The sequence below is a fragment of the Cervus elaphus genome, chromosome 22, assembly GCF_910594005.1.
Source record: "Cervus elaphus chromosome 22, mCerEla1.1, whole genome shotgun sequence".
In the NCBI taxonomy this organism is placed as follows: Eukaryota; Metazoa; Chordata; class Mammalia; order Artiodactyla; family Cervidae; genus Cervus; species Cervus elaphus.
Window position 1 is genome coordinate 24,940,461 of NC_057836.1, and position 26,320 is coordinate 24,966,780.

Genomic DNA, 26,320 nt, shown 5'->3' on the forward strand with positions numbered 1-26,320 from the left:
ACAAAGAGTTGGACTTGACTGAGCAACTGAACTGAACTGAACTGAAGCAGCACTCAGACCAGGTAAATCTTCCTCTGGGAAACAGGAATGAGACCTTATTCTTGGAAGGGCATGTGTATTCGTTTGTTAAAGCTGCCACAACAAAGCACCACAGGCTGAGTGACGAGCAGCAGAAGTTTATTTTCTCACAGTTCTGGAGTTAGAAGTTCAAGATCAAGGTGTGTTCATGTTCTTCTAAGGCCTCCTTGCCTTGAGATGGCCTCTTTCTTGTGCTGTGTCCTCACATGATCACGTTTCTATCTGTGTTGTCTGCGCCCCTGTCTTCTCTTCTTGTAAGGACACTGGTCACAGTGGATGAGAGCTAATTTTCATGCCCTCATTTTACCATAATTTCCTCTTTAAAGGCCCCACTTCCAAATACAGCCACAATTCGAGGTACTCTGGTTAAGACTTCTACAGATGAATTTGGGTGGGGGCAGGTGACAGGGAACAGCACAATTCAGCTCAGAATAGCACACATTGGTTAAAAGTCCTACTTTCGGGGGTCTCTGAGCTACTTAAATGTACTGTTTAAATGTATACCATGGAACGTTTGGAAAAAATTCCATGTAGTTCAACATTTTGCTAACAATTGACTGAGTCATGAAGACAGTCTGTTAGAAGTCAAAAACCCTGAGCTGCAAAACAGTATGGGGTGGTAGAAACCTACAGGATCTGTCAATGGCTAAGACAGCTCTTTGACTAATATCATATGAACATGAAAGTGAAAGTCCCTCAGTCATGTCCGACTCTTTGTGACCCCATGGTCTATACAGTCCATAGAATTCTCCAGGCCAGAATATTGAAGTGGGTAGATTTTCCCTTCTCCAGGGGACCTTCCAAACCCGGGGATCAAACCCCGGTCTCCCACATTGCAGGCAGATTCTTTACCAGCTGAGCCAGAAGGGAAGCCCAAGAATACCACAGTGGGTAGCCTCTATCATCTCCAGAGAATCTTCCTGGCCCAGGAATTGAACCAGGGTCTCCTGCATTGCATGCTGATTCCTTACCAACTGAGCCATCATATGAACATAGGTGTGTAATTAACCACTACTTTCTTTATCTGAAAAATGGGAATAACATCCCTCTTGCGAGTTATTTTGTGGGCTGTAATATGTGAAGTGAGAATATAGCACTGACAGATGGCAGTACTCAAATATTAGTAAAAATAGGGTAGTTCTCCCTCTGCCGTGTGTTAACTTGTATACATGCACTCATTTTCTGTTGAAAAAATGACCATAAATGCATTGGCTTAAAACAATGTTGATTTATTATCAAACAACTCCAGGGGTCAGAAGTCTGACACTGGTTTAAAATCAAGGAGCTAGCAGGGCTAGTTTCCTTTCTAGGCGGTGTTGGTAAGGGGAGAATATATTTCCTTGTCCTTTGCAGCTTCTAGAGGCTGCCTGCTATTCTTGGCTCATGGCTCCCTTCCTTCATCCTCTAAGCCAACAATGGTGGGTTGAGTTAATATCTCTCTGATCCCGCTTTTGTCATTGGTACATCTCTTTCTGTGACTCTAGATAAAAAAGGACCCAAGTGATTAGAGTGGATACACCTGGACCATCTAGGCTAACTTCCCATCTCAAGATTCTCTACTAATTCACATCTGCCAAATCCCTTCTGCTGAGTAAGATGACATATTCAATGATTCACAATAATAAGGGCCATTATCCTGTCTACCACACCGGGGGCTTAGATGGTAAAGAATCTGCCCACAATGCAGGAGACCTGGGTTCAATCCCTGGATTGGGAAGATCCCCTGGAGGAGGGCATGGCAACCCACTGCAGTCTTCTTGCCTGGAGAATCCCCATGGACAGAGGAGGACCCTGGCGGGCCCTTGGGGGCTCCATGGGGTCACAGAGAGTTGGACGTGACTGAGCAACTAAGCATAGCACAGCACAGTGTCCTTGGACACATTTTTCTCATGAGCCAATTCTTTAACAATAAAATGGACATATTATGGTCCCTGCCTTTACCTTGAGAGGTTTGTAAAATTTAATACATGATTTTCTATTTGAGAAACAATACTTCAATAAGATTCCTTATCTTTCTTCTATAGCCATATGAGAAACCAAGACTGAATATCAAAACCATAAACAAAAATTCTATTGTTTCTCCTCACATTCTGATAAATTCTTACCCTAATTTCTCCCCTGCACCTGACCTGACTTTCACCTCACTGATTCTCTTTTACCTTAGTGCTTTAGTAATAGTATTCTCTTATAGTCCAAGTTCAAGTTCCTATTACTATGGATTGGTCAAAAAGTTTGCTTGGGTTTTTCCATAAGTTATTACAGAAAAATCCAAATGAACTTTTTGGTCAACCCAATACTTCAGAAATGGACCACAAAAACTACCACATTTTAAAATTAATTAGAATACCTCATTTTCCAAGTGTTCTACACCAAAAATTTTTTTTGAAACTTGGCCATGGTTCTTATATGTTAGATACTGAACTTGAAGCTGAGGTTAAAGGCATATTCTAAGATTCCTGAAAGCCACAATTTATTGAGCTAGTCCTAAAATAAACTAAAGATATAATTTGGGAATGCATGTGAATATTTTTCTTGGTATGTTATTCTTTTCCAGTAGGCATGTAGAGATGAGTTCCACACAATGTATGAGAAATAAGAGATAATGAATATATACCATATTTTAATCTGCTATATTCATAGAGTATAAAACAATACTTCATAATTTGGATATTTACAGTCAAAGATACAGAGGCTTAACACTTGGTCTGCTGTTATTTACTAGCTGAATGGCCTTGGGAAAATACCACCTTATATAAATGTTCATGTCCTCATCTGCTAAAAGGTGGTAATATTCTAATTTACAAGTTTGATTTGAGGATTAAATAATGCATGAAATTTATTGATCACAGTGTCTAGCACACAGGAAGCACTCAATATTTAAATTGTTATTTTATTTGTTTTCAGGTTTTCTAATGACTGATATGAAGCAAGTGGGAAAGGAGAGTAATGTAGACTGATGGTAATAAGTGAAAATGAGTTTTTCTTTCCTATGTGAAGACTGACAGGTATTTATAGAAAGCAGGCATGGTCAGTAAATTGAAAATATAAACCATTTCCAGGTGTTTCCCCCCTCCCTTGTCACCAAAAATGGTTTCAGCTTTACTCTGTCTGTTTTTTTCCTCTGTATTGTCCACCCAAAGAAAAGCCTGTCACTTTTAGGTTTGTCCTTTGAGCTTCTTTAACACAAAATCTGGAGAAATATGCAAACAGGAGAAGAAAGAAGGGGAGGAGCTTTTAGCTTTTTTTTTTTTTTGAGGGTTTGAGCAGAAATGTGCCAGAGGAGCTCTACTAGGAGTAAAAAGAAGAAAGGGGATTTAAAAATGTATTATTGTGGATTATCTATTCACTTCAAGATGTTAAGGAATATAATTAAGATGTTATTTTCTGAGATTAGGTCTTAGTTATAAACATTCATTTGCTATACAGCAAATTGTGATAAGCAGACATTGAGAAAGAGAGAAAGGAAGGGAAACAGACTGACAGAAAGAGCAGAGACAAATAAGGAAAAAAGAGAAGACTTAAGGCAAATTGCTTATTTCCAAATTCTGACTGAGGCTGGTCCAATCCTGCAATGTGAGTTGGTTGGGTCCATATTTAACTATGCAGGGTTTACATTAAGGTCATATTTTTGCAAGCCAAGACCACAGATTGATTTACTAACCTCAGATTAAAAAAAAAAAATCTTAACAACTTCTTTATTCTGGGTCCCCTGGAAACAAATGACTGACTTGACTAAGCAGACATTTTTAAGCTAGTGGTTTTGGCTCGGTAGTCACAGCTAGGATCAAGGATCAAACCCAAGCCTTGCTGGTGACTGTGTGGACACAGACATGTCAAATCAAAAGTGACATTCCTATCTCAGACAGAGATTACAGAGTACAGGCTCCCAAGGTTTAAATTTTGGTTTTGTCATTGGGCTATAATTCTAGTTCTGGTATGTCGTCCCTTTAATTTCACTCTTTTCTGGGAACAATAGCAATTTTCACCCAGAGACTGGTCTCGTATTCAGGTAACTGATATCTGATGGCTCTTGTGATCAGATACTGTTTTAATTTTTTTTTAAAGTTCCTTGCCACATCCTCAGAAGCTCATTATATAGAAGATAGAAGCTGTCACAAAAAAAAAAAACCAAGGGAACAGCAATTTTAATGCTTTCAATTTAATACAACACATTGCAAATGAGTACTAAGCTTTTAGAAGACCCTGGCCTCAAGGCTATGGAAACCAAAAGCAAATAAGGCATAACTTCTACAGTCGACTGAATGGTTATCTGATTCATGAGACTGAAAAAACTATGAATCACCACAGTTCACTTTAGTCGCTCAGTCGTGTCTAACTTTGTGACCCCATGGACTACAACACGCCAGGCTTCCCGGTCCATCACCAACTCTCAGAGCTTGCTCAAACTCATGTCCATCAAGTCAGTGATGCCATCCAATCATCTCATCCTCTGTCGTCCCCTTCTCCTCCTGCCTTCAATCTTTCCTAGTATTAGGGCATTTTCCAATGAGTCAGTTCTTTGCCTCAGGTGGCCAAAGTATTGGAGCTTCAGCATTAGCCCTTCAGTGAATATTCAGGACTGATTTCCTTTAAGATTGACTGATTTGATCTCCTTTCAGTCCAAGGGACTCTCAAGAATCTTCTCCAACACCACAGGTCAGAAGCAACAATTCTTCGGTGCTCAGCTTTCTTTATGGTCCAACTCTCATGTACCCACATGACTACTGGAAAAACGATAGCTTTGACTAGACAGATCTTTGTTGGCAAAGTAACATCTCTGCTTTTTAATCACCACAATGGAAGTTAAAAAGGGCTCATCATAAGCCAAGTAGTCTGTGAATACAAAGAAGGAAAAGGAGAAAGGTCAGTGGAAAGTTCACTGAAAAGATGATGTTTAATCCTCAAGATTAGGTTGTATTTATTTTTAGTACTGCCAACAACTTATTTTTCTTCTGAAAGTTATGCCTATGCAGATTATTTGACAAACACCAAAATTAGTAAAAGATAATTTTATTTAAAGATTTCATTTTTCTTCTTTTTATGCATAGTTTTTATGTGGTTGAGATTTACATGAATTATTTGTATCTCATTCATCCTTTTAAAAATTGTCATAAGCACTTTCTGGTATTTTTTGAAACTTATAAATAATATTCAATGTCTATAAACTGTATTTGCTTTTACTACAATTTTAAATAATTACTGGATATGTAAATGACTTCCTCTTTTTTTTTTTTGCTTTCTTGTTTTTTGTTGTTGTTGTTATGAGACAGTGTAATTACCTCATTACCTTTGGTATTGTCTTTGTTGCACTTTTTTCTTTCTTTAAAATATTTTTCTAGAAGTAGACTCTTGAGTGTAAATATTTGGAGGTATAAAGGGGTAGAGACAGAAATAATATTCTAGGTACAGGAAGCAGCATAATCATAGGCAGACTATTTCCCTGGCTTAAAAATGACTGTGGAAATGTAAAGTTCATCTAGAAATATGACCATGAAATGCAGAGATGATTTTTCCACATAGGTCTTACATTAACATGTGAATACAGGGTCCTCTGTATATGAAAAGAAAAACAGAGCAGAAATCTGCAGGCATGTTTTAAATGATAAAGACCTCATAATAGCTGAACGTAGTAACAGAGAGAAGATACCTCCCAATGAGAGAAAGAGAAACTTATAGCTAGTACAGTGGTCAGAGGTTTGGAAGTTAAAAGTAAAAAGTGATCTCAAGGGCTTCCCCTGTGGCTCAGTCATAAAGAATTCACCTGCCAATGCAGGAGACTCGGGTTCAACTCCTGATCCAGGAAGATCCCACACGCCCTGGAGCAGTTAAGCCCTCCTGAGCTACAACTATTGAGCCTGTGTTCTAGAGCCTGGGAGCTGCAACTACTGAAGCCCACGTGCCCTAAAGCCTGTGCTCCACAGCAAGAGAAGCCACTGCAAGAAGAGGCCTGAGCACCACAACTAGAGAGTAGCTCATGCTCGCTGCAACTAGAGAAAGTTGATGTAGCAATGAAGACCCAGCAGGGCCAAAAATAAATAAATAAAAGTTAAAAAAATATTTAAAAGTGATTTTAAGATGATGGAGTCTGTCAGTTACACAACTTGCTAATGGAGAGGCTCCAGATCGCTAAATGCATAGTATCCAGAATCCTTAAGCCAAAAATCATGAAAAAGAAGAGCTAATGGTGAGCTGCTGGACAAACAAAATTCATACAGAAAATCTAAAGATGATCTTATTTTTCTAGGGATGAAATAGTGGGGCTGACAGAGGAGATATGGACTGGAACAACCCAGGCATGGGCCCATGAGATCATTTCTTTTTTTAAAATAAATATTTATTTATGGCTGCGCTGGGTCTTCATTGCTTTGCATGGCCCTTCTCCAGTTGCGGCAAGTGGGGACTACTCTCTAGTTGTGATGCATGGGTTTCTCATTGTGGTGGTCTCTCTTGCTGTGGAGTGCAAGCTCTAGGCATGTGTAGGTTTCAATAGCTTTGGCTCCCAGCTTCTAGATCACAGGCTCAGTAGTTGTGGCACAAGGATTTACTTGCCCCACAGCATGTGGAATCTTCCTGGATCAGGGATCAAACCCATGTTACCTGCAGGTAGATTGTTTACCACTTAGCCACCAAGGAAGTCCAAGCCCATTCCTTTTGGTTAGAACAGAGGGATCATGGAAAGAACCTTGGAAGGAATTTTTGGATGCTTTTTTGGGGAGCCTAGCTGCTGAATGACATGAAACCACTTCAGATCTAACTGGAATATCTTTTTTTTACCAGGTCAGGAAACACTAGTGTGCCCAACCCAACTACAAAAATTGGAGAGTTGAGAGTCCTTTCTTGCTAGCTGTGATGGTTGGTAGAGAAGAAAACACTAGGCCAAGGGATGTTCTTTAACCAGCAATGGTCTCTTTTGGGGCTTCCCTGGTGGCTCAGATGATAAAAAAAAAATCTGCCTGCAGTGTAGGAGATCTAGGTTGATCCCTGGGATGGGAAGATTCCCCCGGAGAAGGAAATGGCTACCCACTTCAGTATCCTTGCCTGGAGAATTCCCCCATGTACAGAGGAGACTGGTGGACTACATACAGTCAATGGGGTCACAAAGAGTAGGACACGACTGAGCAAATTACACTTTTTACCAGTAAGCAACAGCAAAGAGAAATACATCTACCATCCCACTGGCTGTTTCACACAGAGCTCCATTTTGTTTGCTTCTGTGCTTTAGAAACAAAAATACCCACTGTTAGATTCCCATTCTCCTCGAACTGAACCTCTCTTTCTTACAGGGAAATCAGTGCATGTTATCTGGATGCAGCTGAGCTTTTCTCCAGCTAGAGGTGCTGGCAGCAAACATAATCGTGAGTAATTAGAGTACTCAACCCACTGAGTACAATGAATGGTTTAAGGATGAGTTTAACACATGTGTCAGGACAAGCAAAGTATGTGGAATTTTTTCCTAGCAGAAAATATCATCAAAAACTCTCCCTCCTGGGCTGGCCAGTAACTGTTTTTTTTCTTCTTCTTCTATTTTTATGCTGTAATTGCATATTTATTTGTATGAAAACAGAAATATGAGTAAAATAATCAGGATACAGGACAACCACATACACTGCTTTAAATATATATTCTCATTAAAGTTGAAGATGTCTATTTAAGTTCTTCACTCCCTTTTAAGTCAAGTTATTTGCTTTTTTGTTGTTGATGGAGTGAGATTTTAAAAGTTGGTGTGTTCATGTGTGTGTGTGCACACACCAATGTTTTAAGTAAAATTTAATGTTATGTTAAAAAATTTTAGATACAAGAAAGACTTAAACTGCTTCAATTTTTTGCAGTGCCAGTCATTACAACACCGATTCAGAAGGAGCTGAGAAAAGTGGTTGGAGATCATTCAGGTTCAGTGACTGTTTTTTCTATCTTATGCACAGAGAATGAAGAGAGAATCCTTTTGTACTCTAATCCCCTGGATCCGTCAATGCCTGAAGCCCTTATCCCTAACCTTCACAATCATACTTAGACTAGATTGCATAGTTTCTGTCAGCTATGACTGATAACAACATTTCTAATGCTTGTGTGTGTGCTAAGTTGCTTCAGTTGTGTCCAACTCTTGGCGACCCCATGGACTGTAGCCCATGGGATTTTCCAGGCTAGAATACTGGAGTGGATTGCTATTTCCTTTTCCCCATGATAGAAGAACTTTCCCTGGAAAAGTTCAAGGAATTTGTGTAACAAAAACAAGACTAGATGGTCAACGACTCTTACAAGTGCTTATTATGTTTAAAAAAGTCAAACAAATTCAACATCAAATGAACATTTTATTGATTTTTTTTTCCTTTTTAATCTCAATGCCTTTTATTTTATTGAGTTGGAATATAACTGCTTTACAGTGTTGTGTTAATTTCTGCTGGACAATGAAGTGAGTCAGCTATATGTCTACATATATCATCTCCCTCTTGGACCTCCCTTTACTTTTGTATAATGGATATCAATGAATTTCTATATACTATTCTTTGCTTGCTAGAAAGTTTTATGCTTATCTGTTCTCTACAATTCCAATAAAGTGGTTGTACATTTGTTTTGCTTTATTGTGTGCTACAAAGTATTAATATTCTTTAGCCAGAAATGGTCCCTTTTGGGGCTTTCCTGGTGGCTCAGATGATAAAAAATCTGCCTGCAATGCAGGAGATCTAGGTTGATCCCTGGGATGGGAAGATCCCCCTAGAGAAGGAAATGGCTACCCACCCCCTTCTATACTTCCTTCCAAATAGTCAATTCTTTCTAGATTTTATAACTTTTAACTGTTGGTGTCTAGATACAAGATCTTTGCTATATGCAGAATAATCTAGAGGCTTGATATAAAAAGAGCTTCAGATGACAGCTGTAGTTATCTCTCCATGACTCTTTCAATACCTGGGTTAAACAACGTTCCCTTTTCGCTTTAAGTGTTAGTTGCTCAGTCATGTCCGAGTCTTTGTGACCCCATGGACTGTAGCCTGCCAGGCTCCTCAGTCCGTGGAATTCTCCAAGCAAGAATACTGAAGTGGATTGCCATTCTCTTCTCCAAAAGATCTTCCTAACCCAGGGATTGAATGTGTATCTCTTGAATTGCACGCAATTTTTTTTACCATCTGAGCCATCAGGTAAGTCCAGGTATAATTTGGCCTTGGCACCTCCTCACAAGCTTGAAAATGCTTCTTTTTTTCCCTCTGCAGAGTAAAGTGAAGAGGTCCATATCCTTACTGACATCACTGAGGGTGTTAAACAGTTTAACTATTTACAGACTGCTGGGAGATGCTGACCTCATGGGATACTGCCCTGTGGAGGTGAGACAGGCTGGTAGCTGGAATCCTTTACTGCAGTCCCACGAAGTTTGCACCTGGACACATCTCAATGCGAGCAACAAAATAAGAAGAAACTATATGGTGGTAAAGATAACGGTGCGTACATGCCATTGGGGCAAATGCTGGACCAAAAGACACAATGACAAAAAAACTCCAACTGCCATTTCTGAAGAGTTGGGAGCAAAAAATTTTGTGTCAGGAGCAAAAGCAGGGTACTACACATGTCCCCCTGCACTTAACACCACGTGGGGGTGGACAAACAACCTAAGCCACCCTTCCATCCCAATCCCCGGACATACCCCTACCCTCAACCCATATGAGGAATCAGCTCACCCCCTGGGGAGCAAGTAAAGGAATCTGTTACTTGTTTCCTCTTCCTCCTATAGCCGGCACAGGAATCCCAATAAAGATTTGCCTGAATTTCTTGTTTGACATCTAGTTAATTTCTATTGATTGGGGAAGGCCAAGAACCCTGGTTGGTATTAGAAGAATCGGAAATTAATCTGTCTACTTCCTTCCATACCTTAGAACCATTTCTGCCCAGTTTAAGTAAGAATTGCCCATTGAAGAAACCTGATATTGATGCCAAAGCTATTTTGAGACAAGGTCTATTCTGGATACAAAAAAAGATGGATAGAGAGACTTTGGTATTCAGGTGCTGGATCGTGGCCTTATTCTTTAATACCATTTTAATTAAACAAGTATTACTGTAAAGTTGGAAGTGAGAGGCTTCATTAGCATCTCAGTTTCATCCTGTCTCCAGGAGCTATACAAATTATCCAGGTGCTTTTGTCAAAGTTCTTATCATTCAGAGGACATTGGAAAACTCTGTCTCCTGCACAGCAATGTGAAGATATGGCATACTGTTTTTGTAGGGTGGCAAGAAATGATAACAATTTAGAGATACTTTTTCACCCCACGAGATTCACAGATTTTTCAGAAAATAGTTACTTGATATATGTAATATGGGTTTCTTGCTCTGTCTCATTGGCACTCCAGGAAAGACTGTCATTGTACCCAGTGTACACAGATGTACACCATTATCATTTAGAGAGTTGGTTAAAATGCAGATTTCTGGGCCCTGCTCCTATATATTTTGGCTTAGTTGGACTGGAGTGGGTGGGTCCAGGATTTAAATTTTAAACATGCTTCCCAGATGACTCTATTAAAAGTATTCCATGGACTGTATTTGGAGAAACATTGCCATAGGGAGCAATGTACTCAGTTGCATCATGGAAGCCCAGGGATTCTAACAAGCTCGATCGAAATGGGATATGATGCTCAGCTGTAGTGTGCAGCCAGTAGGGTTTGACCAAGTGGTTCCAGGAGAAACAGTTATTTACTTATGGATTCAGGTTTTTGCACTCATGATTCACCCTTGACTCTTTTGAAAGGACATGATTTGCAATATGGAGGTAACATCTGGTGGGTTGGCAATCCAGAGTGTCATTTAGGTCTAGTGCCGTTTAGGTCTAGTCCCCGCAGAAGTCAGATACACGTTATGGTTTGTGGACAGGTGCCCAGTCATTAGAGTTAGTGAGAAGAGTTCCAATATGCTTTAATCGGTCCTGAAGTTTTATGGTCAAGACCTAACCATTTATCAGCATCATTAGTTGCCCAGCAGAATTTTTGTGCCCCACTCTGAGCTGCGACTTTAATGGATTGTTTCGAGCCAAGGTGGTAGTTGGAGACAGGATGTTGATTCACGGTTAATAACTTCAGCCAGAAAGATTATCACAATAGCACCTCTCTCTCTTTTTTTTTTTTTTTTGGCATTATTCCTAAAATAAGATTAGGAATATTATTATCAGCACTCTATATCCCTAAGATACCTGGGTGGGTAGGGCTTTGTCTGCTTTGTCCTCACATATCCTTGGGTCATATTCCTTTATTCCCATAAAAGTTTTTGTTTGATACACTGGTTGACTTGGGTGCTTCATATTTACCTTTTTTATTATTATTATTTTTACTTTTAAAATTGGAGTATATTTGCTTTATAACGTTGTGTTAGTTTCTGCTGTGTGACAACACAAATCAGCCTATTGTGTGTACATATCCTCTCCCTCTTAAGTCTCCCTCCCACCACCCCATCCCATCCCTTTAGGTCATCACAGAGCACCGAGTTGAGCTCCCTGTCTTATAAAGCATCTTCCCATCACCAAGCTATTTTACACATGGTAGTGTATATATGTCAATGCTACTTTCTCAACTCATCCTACCCTCCCGCTCCTTCCCCCTCTGTGTCCACATGTCCATTTTCTACATCTGTGCCTCTACTCCTGCCCTGCAAATAGGTAATTCAGCACCATTTTTCTAGATTCCCTATATATGCGTTAATATTTGATATTTGTTTTTCTCTTTTGGACTTAACTACACTCTGTAAGACAGACTCTAGGTTCATCCACATCACTACAAATGACCCAATTTTGCTCCTTTTTATGGCCGAGTAATATTTCATTGTACGTATGATCATGTCTTCTTTATCCATTCATCTGTTAATGGACATTTAGGTTGCTTCCATGTCCTAGCAATTGTAAATAGGGCTGCAATGAACATTGGGGTACATATGCCCTTTTGAATTTTGGTTTTCTCAGGGGTACATGTTCAGTATGTATTGACAGTTAACTAGAGATTAGGTCAAGAATGCTAAGCTAGCAAAACTAGAAACCCACTTCTTACAGAAAATCAATATGGATGTGAAATGTTACAATTTTTTATTGAAGAATAGTTTGGTCACATAGATTAATAAATCTCAATTTGCCTACTACATGTCTTTTTTTCCTATTTCTATTTTTTTCCCCTAAAGCCAACAGAATGAGTTGGCTAGAGAAACTAACAAAGTAAATTCTAAAATTCAAGCTGTAAGTGACATCATTTGGCTTAAGGACAGAGCTGAGCACATGAATGGAAGCTGGATGCCTCTTCTCCTGAGAGAAACGGAGAAGGACAAGCATATTACTGACTTGGCTGTGGTTGCTGAGTTTGTTATATGCTTGTACAGTTGACTTTGGGGCCTCATACAATGAAAATATAGCAACAGACAAGGATTGCTCTTTAATCTACAAATTATGCCCCATTTTTAGCCTGGCACCAAAAATGAGCAGGTGGCATCACTTTATGCAGTAGATGAAGTTTGTAAAATGTGTTTGCAAATTGAATTTTTATTTTAAAGAATCACATACTAAATTTTCTGGAGGTGGACTATTTTCAAGGAGAATTCTGTAGTGATTGTTTTTTAAGGTAAAGCCAGTGATTCTTTTTATAAATTCAAATCTTAACCATATCCATTTTAAAACCATACAGTATATCAGGGACCAGGAGAGTGTAACCTGCCTACCAACCTCAGGAACACATTCATGTATAAAATTTTAGGATTCTAATTTCAATTTTTTATGACTGGACTTCTTCAGAATAAAGGAGGATTAAGACAATAGATGTTAAACTATTTTAAAGCTGCACCATCCAATATGGTAGCCACTAGCACTAGCCACATGTGGTTATTAAACTCTTAAATGTAATTGGTCCAAACTGAAATGTGCCGTATGTGTAAAAGTACACAGTGAATTTCAAAGATGTAGTACAAAAAATTGTGAAATATTGTGTGAATTCATTTTATATTGATTGTAGGCTTCAATGATCATATATCAGACAATGTTGGATGAAACAAAATATATTAAAATAAATTTCATGTTTTTCTTTTTACCTTAATTGTAAATCATTTTACATACTTTATTTTTTGTCACTTTATTTTTTTAATTGAAGGATAATTGCTTTACAGAATTTTGTGGTTTTCTGTCATACATGAACAAGAATCAGCCATAAATACACCCATGTCCCCTCCCTCCCAAACCTCCCTCCTATCTCTCTCCCCATCCCACCCTTCTAGATTGTCATAGAGCCCCTGTTTAAGTTCCCTAAGTCACATAGCAAATTCCCATTGGCTATCTATTTTACATATGGTATTGTAAATTTCCATGTTACTCTCCCCTCCCGCTGTGTTCATAGGTCTGTTTTGTAAGTCTGTTTCTTCACTGCTGCCCTGAAAATAAGTTCATCAGTACCATCTTTCTAGATTCTAAATATATGCATCAGTATATGATATTTATATGGCCTCTTTCTGACTTACTTCACTCTGTATACTAGGCTCTAGGTTTGTCCACATCATTAGAACTGACTCAATATGTCTCTTTTATGGCTGAGCAATATTCCATTGTATATATGTACCACAGCTTCTTTATCCATTCATCTGTCAATGGACATCTAGGTTGCTTCCATGTTCTAGCTATTGTAAATAGTGCTGCAATGAACATTGGGGTACATGTGTCTTTTTCAATTTTGGTTTCCTCAGAGTATATGTCTAGTAGTGGGATTGCTGGGTCATTTAGACAATTAATGATGATCTGATAAATTGAAAATAGAAAACTGTGACCTCCATGTATGGCTCACATTATATTTTCATTGACAGGACTACTTTAAAAGGACAGTACAACTTACAAAGAGATCCTCCATTATTAATGGAAAACCATGATGATGTAGAAGACACATTTTCATGGGATGAAAACATTATTTCCTAAAGTATACTTCACAGAATCCCGTGAGGTGCACCCCATAGCCAAGTGAGTTTAGGCAACAGTTACTAATTCACAGCATTCACTAGCATAATATTGATGCTTGAATGAATGAATGCTTGTCTTATATTAACATGCTGTTTTCCAATCATTTGAAACATAATCCTCTTTTAAAAATGATAACCAGTAGCAGTCTGCAGGCTCAAGAAAGGTGTTACTGCAGCAAATGCTGTTGAATTAAATGATCACCAAGTTCCTTTCGTCTCTGTTTATATAAACGGTACTTGTTTCAGTGTATGCATCCTTCTTTTCTAAAAAATCATTCCCCTATTTTGCATAAAATATTTCCTTTCACTTTTCTAGGCTACTTGAAATATCACCCATTAGATATATTTGTGTAATCAATTTTACTCTTAAAAAAAATCCCCGATTTGCCCCATTTTCCAAAGAAAGCATATATGGTGAAGGGTTCAAGGGACAGGTGGTGTTGGTTTAGTAGCTAAGTCATGTTTGACTCTTGTGACCCCATGGACTGTAGCCCATCAGATTCCTCTCTCCATGGGATTTCCCCTGGCACTAATACTGGAGTGGGTTGCCATTCCCTCTCCAGGAGATCTTCCCGACACAAGGATTGAACTGGGATCTTCTGCATTGCAAGTGGATTCTTTACTGACTGAGCCACCTGGAAAGTGGAGGGGGAATACCAAAATGTGTGGGAAAGATGAGAGGATGCTGGAAAGATCTTTATCCTTTTTGAAATGTTATTTTAAAAGTATTTCTCATCAAGAAAAGTGCAATGTTATGGGTTAACAGGCTGCTATGGACAGGCTGGGGAACCTAAATATGATTTGTAGCTTTGTTTTCCAGGGAAATTGAACTCAACATCTCAAGAAGCCAATTTACAACCAAATGCTAGGAGTATAAATTGTAGTTGGACACTTCCAGTGCATAGATTGACTCAGAGGCTCAGGGAATAGAAGCAATCAATATCCTGTGTATGTTTCAATACCCACCTTGTTTTTCTCAATAAGCCCTTTGCTTCCCATAACAAGCAGAAGATGAAGAGGATGATAGAACAAAAGTTTTCTATGACTATGCTTATAGGCTCTCATAAATCATTAAGGAGCATTAAGAAGGCATCAACAAGCACTTCCCTAGATTGCTGAACAATGAGATTTTATTCTTAAAAATACTCTGAAAAAAAAAAAAAACTACTCTGCCCGGGAATAAACCAAATTATTTTCTTCTATCATAAAATAGGTAAAGAAAGACTAGACAGACACATGTACACATGCATAGTCCAAAATTCCGTAAGTTCAGGTGCTCATTCGTGTTTCCAAAGGAAAAGTAAAAAGGTCTTTGGGCTCACAAAAGAACAGAATGACATTCACTTGCAATGGGTCTCTAGTGACTAGAGGTAATTCAGGCCAGGGAGCCCGAAATGACATAGAAGCATGGACAATTTAAATAAATTATTATTTTAAAATACAATATTGATACTTTATTAAGAGTGGGAAAAGTACAAATTAGAAACCTATTCTGAGATATTGAGCATTTGTTTTAAATAGATTTCAGGATGGGTTTTTTTTGACATGTCCCCCTTGCTTAATTGCCAACTGAAAGCTCAGCATTCTTGAGATAGAATTCACATACAATCAATAAGCCAATTTTAAACTTTAAATTGCTGAGCTTTAGAAAATGTATGTAGTCATATGACTATCATAGTAATCATGATATAGGATAGTTTCTTCACCCTAGAAGGTTCAGATGAGCCCCTCTATGGTCTATTCCACTTGTTACAATTAACATAGTTAAAGATACGATTAGATTTAAAGCTACCATCTTGCTCATGTTTTCTATTTAGCTCATCTGTTATTTTTTCCTTATTTCCTTTTTCTGTCTTTTTCTGAATTTAGTATTTCTTCCATTTTATAAACACTATTGACTTATTAGCTACAGCTATGTTTTGGTTCTTGCTTTCATTTTTGTTTTAAATGGTTGTTAGATTTACATGATACTCATTGAACTTATCATTGCACATCTTCAAATAATATAATTATATTTTATCATCTTTTGTTTCACTGTACTCATGTTTCCACCTACTATCCTTACCCTTGGCTGCTTTATAAATGTTCTTTTTTTCACTGTTTTTCAGGAATTTGATTTTGATGTTCCTTGGTGTTGTTTCCTCTGCTTTTCATTACTTGATGTCTAGTGAGCTTCTTGGAACTGTGGGGCTTATAATTTCAGAAAATTGCAGCCATTATTTGTTCATATAGTTCTTTATTCCACCATCCTTTTCCTTTATTTCTGGGAATCTAATTATATGCATGTTAGATTGTTTGAGTTTGTTTCAAATGCCATTGATTCTTTATTATTGTCTTTTTTCCTCTCTTTGATTTATTTTGGATTATTTCTAGTACTATGTCATTAAATTCCCCTGTGATTTTTTAGGACGTCATCTGGTGTTAATCCTACTGTTTTGTTATTTCAGACACTGTATCTTCAATCTCTAGAAGTTACAATTAAGCCTTGTTTATATCTTTCATTTCTGTCCTCATACTGTTCATGTCTCTATCTTCTTAAGCATATGTGTCATACTTATAACAGCTAAGTTACTTGTTTTTTAATGCTATCATCTGGCATATCTTGGTCTGCTCCTATTGATTGAATTTTCTCCTATTTATGAGTCATATTTTCCTATTTCCCAGCGTAAATGGTAATTTTTGACTAGATGTCGGACATTGCAATTTTTATCTTGAGTGCAGGATTTGTTGTATACCTTTGTATAGTGAGTTGGGTATTATTCCAGCACAAAATCAAGTTACCTGAACTCGTTTTGAAAAAAAAAATTCAGACATCCTTTTAAGCTTTCTTATGGCAACTGGGTCTAAGGCTAATTCAGACTCATAATTAACACTATGTGCTTTTGAAGTCCTGTGTATCACCCGATGCCCTGTGTATTACAAGGTGTTTTCACTCTGGCCAGTGGAAATACAAATACTATTGTCAGCCCTATGCATGCTCCTCCCAATTTTTGGCCTATTTCTTTCCAGTGCTTTTTCCTCCAACCTTGAGGAATTTTTTCTCACTATGCAAAGATCCATATTCAGCCAAAGGCTGTAAGGAACCCTTCTGAAGATCTCTCCATGTGTGTGCTTATATTCAGTTGCTTCAGCTGTGTCAGACTTCAGGACCCCATGGACTGAAGCCCGCCAGACTCCTCTGTCCCTGCGATTTTCCCAGCAAGAATACTGGAGTGGGTTGCCATTTCCCCCTCCCAGGGATCTTCCACACCCAGGGATCAAACCCAAGTTTCTTGTGCCTCCTGTCTTGAAAGGGTTCTTTACCATTGAGCCTTTCTAGACATTCTAGCCAATAGGGTCTTATCAACTTGGCCTCTCCAAACTCCGATTTTTGTCTCCTCAACTCAGTACAACTCCTAGGCTCTGTTTTGATGTATATTGCTTCTTGGAACCTGCCAATTGGCAGGAAACTGGAACGAACATAGGGTTTACCTCATTCTTTCCCTTCTCTCAGGGATTATCATACTGTACTGCTTGTCATTCAATGACTGAAAACCATTGTTTCAAATATTTTGTCTGGTTCTTTCTAGTTGTTTAATATGTAAAGGGAAATCTGGTCTGGTCTCTGTTACTCCATCATGGCCAGGTGAACGATACAATTTTAACACTGAAAATAAGACTCTGTGCCTACTGAAGCAAAATGGATCGTGCTTCATTGCCACTCATACACCTAGTAATATTAACTTATTTAGAAGTGATGTCAGCAAGATGATTGAATAAGCTGTCCCTCGCATATATCCTCCTCACGACAACAATAATTTGACATGGCTTCCCAGGTGGCTCAGTGGTAAAGAATCTGCCTGCCAATGCAGGAGATGCAAGAGATGTGTGTTCAATCCCTGGGTCAGGAAGATTCCATGGAGAAGGAAATGGCACCCCACTCCAGTATTCTTGCCTGGAAAATCCCATGGACAGAGGAGCCTGGCAGGCAACAGTCCATGGGGTCACAAAGAGTCAGACAGGACTGAACACACAGCATTAGCATGGAAAAAGTGTCTTCGTGGGAGCTTTTGGATCCAGACTGGAGGTTGTGAAACTGAAGTGTAGTCTAAGACTGAGGGCCGTTTTAAGAAGGCAGGTTCACCACCATATGGCTGACTTGTGAACTGTGGTCTTGCCTACAGACAAACAGTCCCATACCCATAAGAACTCAGCTACAGCCCTTTTGGGTTTGGGTCCGTTACTGGCACCAGATACCGAGGAACCTTGGAGGAGTTATGCCCACCTCAGCACTGGATAACAGAAGTAGCTTGTGAACTCACTCCAGACCCTCTTGACCACAGTCTGAGAACCCCTACAGGTAAGCCTGTGAAACAGTCTGAACGCAAACTCTGAAAGGTTCTTATAATTGGGCTCCAGTCCATTCCAGCCAGAGTCCATAAACAATCCTGTTGGTTCAGGAACCCTACAGAAAACACTCCTGTCTGCACCCCTGGAGATCTTGAAAGGGCCTTATACTGGGGTTCTAAGGACCTAAGCGTCCCCATCGACAGATGAGTGAACAAAGAAAAGGACATGAATACATACACTACTGAATATTATTTCACCAGGCAAAAGAAGAAATCTTGCCATTTGCAGCAACATGGATGGACCTTGAGGGTAGCAGGCTAAGTGAAATAAGTCAGAGAGAGACAAATATCATGTGATTTCACTTACATTAGAATCTTTAAAAAAGCCAAACCAAAGTAGAATGGTGGTTGCCAAGGATGGGAAGTAGGGGAAATGGGGAGATATTGGTCAATGTGTACAAAGTTCCAGTCACTCATCCAGTTATAAAATAATAAGTTCAGGGGATCTAATATTCAATATGATGACTACAGTTAAAAATACTGTATTTGACAGTTGCTGAGATAGTAACTGTATTTGATAGCTGCTGAGATAGTAAACCTTAAGTAGTCTTACCACAAAAAACAAAAGGTAATTATGTGAGGTGATAAACATGATAAGAAATATTATTGTGGTCGCAATACACACATGCATTAAATCATCAGGTTGTACACCTTAAACTTGCACAATGTTTTGTCAATTATATCTTAGTAAGGCTGGGGAAAAATAGACACTGCCTTCTAAGCACAAACAGAAAATCTTCCTTCTGATTCTATTTTTAGATGAAATAGTTACATAGTCCCAGAGTACAGTAATGCCCAAATCAAAAAATTTATTCTTAATTTTGATTACCTCAGGGAGCATCACTACTCCAGTCACAAAGAAGCAAGCTTACCACTCTTATAATACATAATTCAGGGTACATAATTCAGGGTGAATGCAAAATTTTACACAAAAATAAAGAGCAAAGGTTCTCTGAAAAAAAAATCATATTATAATAGGAGTAATTATTACATATTATTGGGCTCAAATTTTAACATACCATGGTTCTAGAGCATGAACAAACAGACCAATGAAACAGAACAGTCTCCAAATAGACCCACATATATGGGAATACAGAATTTGCTAAATGTAACATGCCAAACCTATGGAGAAAAAAAAAATTATTTGTCCTTTTTCTTCTGAGACTCTCCCAATAAGTGATTAGCTCAACAACTTTACCCTTAATTCAACTTTACTTTGATTAAATTTGGCCAAATGAACTGACTACTTTTCTTATCCTCAAAGTGGACAGAGGCTGTTTTAATAAGAAAGCTTGATTTTTACCATACTTGGAATGCAAGATGTTGCATTTATCTATGTCTATGTACCACAAATATTATTTAAAAGAAAGATCCTGCCTTCTTTCAGGGCTGTGAGACATATGAGTACAAACACAATATACGGAAAAAAGTCTTTTGACTGTTGAAAGTAAAACAATTACAAGAAAGCAAATATCGGTAGTGGTAGTGTGGTAATAACAACCCATCATTACAGTTCAAGAACACACAGGTTTCCGTCATTACAATACTGTGTAAAAGAACCAATGTGTTTATAATCTTCACTTGTGGAGAAGCCTGAGGCATGAGAGGAATAACTAATTTATATCTGTGCAATCTCAAGTTCTTCTGTAATTACCAGTTGGGACTTCTGCCAGTGGTTCTATGTTTTAACAGGTCTGGATTTGTATATATCTGTCTAAGGAAGATACCGGTACTGGGGACTGTAAGTTCACTTCCTTAGTGTTTGACCTAAGAGAGCGTCCAGATACTACAGTAGGCCTCCTTAGCCGCATATTCTTAATGGGCACTGGCTGAGCTTCATCCCCAAGTATAGCATGAGAGAATGAAAGAGATTGCATTTCTAGAAGATGCTATTTTAAAAACAAATTTTCTCTGCTTTCCTTTTCCCTACCCTGTCTAAATGGACATTACTGGAAATGAATCACAGCTAAGTTACCTACTTGGTCCTTTAATATGTAGTTACCTAAACTTGTGGTTTTATGAATAGATGTGACATGCTTTCTTCACTTCCGAATCCCTTATCTTTTTTCTTTCTCTTAATCCCTCCTCTCTCCTCACCTTCTTTTTTTCTTCTTGAAGAATGATATATGTGGCTCTCTAAACTCGTAATTACTACATTACCATCACCTTTCGTGTCTCCATGTTTTGGTTCCGTGCTATTCCTTTTGATTAGATACTTTTACCATCTTTCTTTCCTAGATAACTTGTATGTACAGGTGACCCTTGCACAACGTAGGGTTGAACTGCATGGGTCCACATATGTGTGGATTTTTTTTTTTTTGAGCAAATACATTGGAAAGCTTTTTGGAGGTTTGTGACCATTTGAAAAAACTTGCAGATAAAACACATAGCCTAGAAATATAGAAATAATTAAGAAAAAGTTAGCTATGTCATGAATACATAAAAAATATGTAGCTATGGAGATCATATAGGCATAAGGTGAGTGATATTTACTATAAAATTAATAATGTATTACTTTTCTTACCATTTATAACTTTGTTTTCAAAGAATCATATTACAGTACAGTATACCACTCTCCCAAAATTGAAGAAACTATGTATCAGCTTATTGTCATGGATAAGAGGTTTTTAAAAAATGTAAATTTTCCAATACTGTGTTATGAATTTGACTGTAATACTGTACACCATACAAATTTTATAATGGAGTCATTCATTGTGTATAGGCTAGGCCATTATGAAGCAATCATACTGATTACACTAGGCTACTATAAAGGAATCATATTGCTGCTTCTTCATGATCAATGCATGAAATAAATATAAATTTCTTTTTCACAGATATTTCCATTGTTGACATCAAGTATAATACATATAACATCTACAGTGCTTCGTAACACATAAGACTATATATCTATATGTACTGATAGATGATTCATTTTATAAACAGATGACATAAACTTATAGTATTGATAAACACAGTGCATGTATATGTGTTCAGTTGCTCAGTCGTGTCTGACTCTTTGTGACTCCGTGGACTGTAGCCCGCCACAGTATAGTGTTGTAATTGTGTTTTCTCTTCCTTGTGATTTTCTTAATAACATTCTCTCTAGCTTAATTTATGTAAGAATACAATATATAATGCATAACACATACAAAACATGTGTCAGATGAGAGTTTATACTATTGGTAAGGCTTCCGGTCAACAGTAGGCTATTAGTAGTTATGTTCTGGAGAAGTCAAAAGTTACACATGGATTTTTAACTGCGTGAAGAGTTGGCACCTCTCACCCCCTCCACTTTCAAAGGTCAAATGTATTCTTAAAGGTTCAGCTCAGAATCCATCAGATGGACTAATGTGTCAAGTTACATGTCCAGTTTATCTGTAAATATTTGTTCATGAATAAATGAAAGCATAACTGAAACAGTTGTTATTGTTTAGTTGTTGTGTTCGACTCTTTTGTGATCCCATGGACTGTAGCCTGCCAGGCTCCTCTCTCCATGGGATTTCCCAGGCAAGTATACTGGAGTGAGTTGCCATTTCCTTCTCCAGTGGATTTTCCTGACCCAGGAATGGAACCCTGTCTCTTGCATTGGCAGGAGGATTATTTACCACTGAGCCACCAGGAAAGCCCCATGAATAAAACAAGTCTTCCCTAAATTTTCTCCTTTCTGTTTCTTCATACCGATGACTCAAGAATAAGTCTACTAAAACACTATGGTGGATCACAGTCTAGGCTTACAGTCTGACTTTGCCTCTCTGAGTTCAAATCCTAGCTTTACCCACTAAATAGCTTTGCAAACTTATTTTCCCTTTTGGCTCAGTATCTTCATCCTTACAACTGTGACCATAATACTATCTCTTGCATAGGGGTATTGTGAGAATATGATGAGATAAGACATGAAGGGCCTATAATAGCATGTAAGGACTCTAAAAATAGTAGCAATTATTATGAATAGGTGCTTATTTCTTTGCATCACATTCAATAAGTCATCAACTCTGCAATCCAATAGTCTTCTAAAATCTCTCCTAAAATGGCAAACTTCTCACAAGAAAAACTGCCTGAATGTGACAGAATGTGAAAATTATGCTTTTTATTATATTCACATAAAATAGTCAATTACACCGAGTTGTCCAAATGCATTGGTGAATTAAAGCCTCCAACTCTTACAAAGTTTTATACATATATCTATGCATTTATAAATACACACATATGTAAAAGATATATATTTTCTTCTAAAATAAAGTGCCCAAATCTTAATATATGGGGGCATAATAGGGGAAAAAAGAATCATAACGCTTTATCAGTTATAGACTGTTTCACAATATAAGAATCTGATTTATACACATTTATTCAGGTATAGTGAACTCTAACCATTCATTCTTTTCTGAATTCTAAATGAATTAATTTATCCAATATATTAGAAGCCATGTAGCCAGTTTAAATGAATCAGAAGCTAATTCTTCTTACTGTGCCTGTCACAGAACCTGGGCTCCCCAACAGAAGAGTAGTTAAGCTTCATTTTTAATTCCCCTGTTTATCTGAATGTTGTCTTTCTGCTAAGATGATAGAGAAATGTAAATGAATAAACTTCCAATTCTAAATCCTCTATTAGCATTCAATAAAGTCAGGGTTTGGTGAAAAAAAATTCCTTTTGTCTTTATTTCACCCTGGGCTTGATGAGAAATGGCCTGGCAGATTTGAAATGAGGGGTCCTGCTGTCTCTGTTATAGTTAAGTCTTGTTGGAATCACAGAAGAATAATTAGGATGCAATGATCAATAAATAGATCAAGGAGACAGTCAACTCAAATTGAAATGAAACTCTCCAAGACAATGGAAAACTTTGTGAGCGCATGTTTGAATTTAACAACAGAACAGAGGTTAAAGAAAAACTAGATGGTTTAAGATCATTCAGAAAAGCCTCACTTCAAATAGAAACAGACTCTATTCTTCAGTACAATGTCTCAGCTACTCTTACTGTTTTCATTGGGTTTTCTATTGTGTGCATGCATGCTAAGTCTCTTCAATCGTGTCTGACTCTTTGTGACCCTATGGACTGTAGTCCACCCAGCTCCTCTGTCCATGGGATTCTCTCAGGCAAGAATATTGGAGGGTTGCCATGCCCTTCTCTAGGGGATCTTCCTGATCCAGGGATCGAACCAACATGTCTCCTGCATTGGCAGGCAGATTCTTTACCACTAGCGCCACCTAGGAAGCCCTGTACTTTCTGTTTTCTTAGATTGTTAGGATGATCATTTGTAGGTTTTGACAAGGAATACAATTTAAAATGCTTCTGAAAAGATTTCAACCTATGGAAGCAAGGTGAAGATGCCTAAAAATAGCTTAATACGAACCCAGCCATTTTAGAATTTGGTGATTACATGTTCAAACTGCAATAGAGCATGTTTTATTCAAGCAGGCAAAAGAGAGATTGTCAGCACTGAAATTGCATTAAAACACTCTGCAACTTCCCAACATACGGAAGGCTGGGACCAGTGGGAAGCCCAAACTTTTCCCAGAGTCAGAACAAGGAATGTAGTATCTTCTTTTCTTTGGAGAAAGAAAAAGGGCAAGAAAATGTTTCCAATTACCCAAACCGACCTGAGCAGGGTCTTCCCAAGGACGGAGCTGCCTAACTGCTGATTTTGGTGAGCATCTTATTAATGGCTTGCTTGACGTGCGTGGTGGAGCTGCGTCGCCTCGTCTTGCCCTGGACCATCCTCCGGCGACGCACCTCTCGACACAGCTCGTAGAATATCTCGGTGATGTTCCCTTCTCCAGTGCAGGCAGAACACTCATAAAAAGCACATGCCAGTTCTGTGGCCAGCTTCTCCCCTTCTTCTGTACTGACCTGTCTGGAGTGGTCCAAGTCAGCTTTGTTTCCAACCAAGATGAGAGTCACGTTCTTGGGCTTTTTGATCTCATCCAGGATGTTCTTAAGTGGCAGCACTTCCTCAAAACTTCCTCGGTCAGTAATGTCATAGACCAGCACAAAGCCTTCCCCCCATCGCATGTGTCCTTCCCTCTGAATGGTGTCTTCCTGTTGGCAGGGAAAAAACAGCAGTCGGGAGACCTGGAAGTAATTGCAGTATATAGATGCTACAAATGCTAACAGTGATCCTTTAACAACCATTCCTTACATTCAGCAGCGTTGGAAATTCTTGGTAGACTGCCTGAACAAGCTGACCCTCTCAGTTTCGAATAGAAGCATAACTTAGGGAACTAAACATTTTCTAACTGCACGCAGCCTAACTTTGTGCTTCTAACTTTTTCTTGCCACATCATTAAATGTGTAATTGCAAGGACTATAAAGAAATTATCCTCCTAGTTGAGCATACTGCCTCTGAGATTTTTCATCACAATTAAACAATTGGCCAATAGGTAACAAACAAGTAGACCTTACCCCATCCTCTGAGATCAGAATTAGAGGCATGGCTTAGTGAAGTGGTTTTGATTTTGTTTTGTTTTTTAATCTTCTTTTCTTCAGATTAGAGACAATTAGCCACACACACACACACACACACACACACACAAAGTGAAAAACCGTATAGAATCAAAGTAAAAGCTAGGGGATTTGGGCTTTATTTTCTATCTCAGCACCTTTGATATATTATGCAGTCTCAATAATGATAGAAACTCAATTGCAGTGATTCTCAAAAGGGGTGATCGCTCCTTCTTAAGAAGGTAGCATTTGAAAGCATTCTTAAGCAGGTGTGATTTGAAAATGTATTGCCATTATAGGCTCAAATGACTTCTCCAGGCATGTACTTTCCTGCTGTCTCTCTCTTTAGAATCAGTACTGGAAGATGAGCACATATTTAGGGAGCAGGTAGTGATGAGAAGGAAAACTGTATAACTAGCTGCAAATATATTTCTTGGATTAAATAGTTTTATCAAGTAGTAAGTGAAAAGCAACATCATATCCTTCAGCTTCCTAACTCTCATTCTCAGTGGTCACCCCTATTCTGGGAGGGCTTCCCTTGCAGCTCAGCTGGTAAAGAATCTGCTTGCAATGCGGGAGACCTGGGTTTGATCCCTGGGTTGGGAAGAACCCCTGGAGAAAGGAAAGGCTACCCTCTCTGGTATTCTGGCCTGGAGAATTCCATGAACTGTATAGTCCATGGAGTTGCAAAGAGTCGGACATGACTGAGCGACTTTCACTTTCACTTCTTTCTATTCTTGGGAACCAAGCCTTCCTATAAACTGTTTCTAATTTCAGAACTGACTGGCTGCAACGCAAAAGTATATCAGTTTCATTTTAAAATAAGTTGTTAGCGTTCAATGATGTGGCTCAAGTTTTTAATCTGATGTGATGAGGTTTAGAAAGAATATTACAGAAAAGATTCCTAAAATAAAGTATTCTGAAAAAAGATTCTAAGGTTATATAAGTCGAGAATATAAATATTGTAGATTTCTTTAAGATTCAACTTATATATATAAGCATATTAAAGGTACTGAGAACTTCTCCAGTGAAGATATATATTTAACTTGATCAGAGTATTTCAAAACACATTTAACCATGAAAACCTAATATTAATATCCTGTGATCTCCCCATAATAGAGGTGAGAAATTCTACTTTAGATGATAGCATATGAATGTTAAGGTATTTTCAAAACCCTCTTGGAGCACTGAGAAATTTATATAAGGACACATATATAAGCTATTGCAAATAAACTGATATAAAGCATAACTAGATAATTAAGTCTTTAGGCATCATTAGGTTAACCATAGAAAAGTGTCTTAATTCTGTTCATATTATGCACATCTCATTTTTATTTATCCAGAAATATTAGAGCTGAATTCCTTTTTCACCTGCCCAGCAGTATCTAGTATCTCCATGGTGACAACTTCATCATCAATGGTTGCTTGGTGTCGGTAGGTTGATTCTGAGGGAATGAGCAAAACGAA

General features: G+C 38.2%; 1 protein-coding gene across 3 annotated transcripts in view; it reads right to left on the reverse strand.

Annotated features, from left to right (window-relative positions):
- Window positions 1-4,763: 4,763 nt before the first annotated feature.
- Window positions 4,764-26,320, reverse strand: part of RERG (RAS like estrogen regulated growth inhibitor) — a 146,891-nt gene continuing 125,334 nt past the window's right edge. The window contains exons 4-6 of one of the 3 annotated variants that reach the window (XM_043882584.1): window positions 26,225-26,298; window positions 24,013-24,484; window positions 4,764-4,911 (exon numbers count right to left, since the gene is read on the reverse strand). In XM_043882584.1, the coding sequence (XP_043738519.1) occupies window positions 24,044-24,484; window positions 26,225-26,298 (515 nt within the window). In that variant the 3' untranslated portion in view covers window positions 4,764-4,911; window positions 24,013-24,043. Of the gene's footprint in view, window positions 4,912-22,488; window positions 24,485-26,224; window positions 26,299-26,320 lie in introns of those variants that run through there. The other 2 variants (XM_043882583.1, XM_043882585.1) reach the window with 2 other exon arrangements.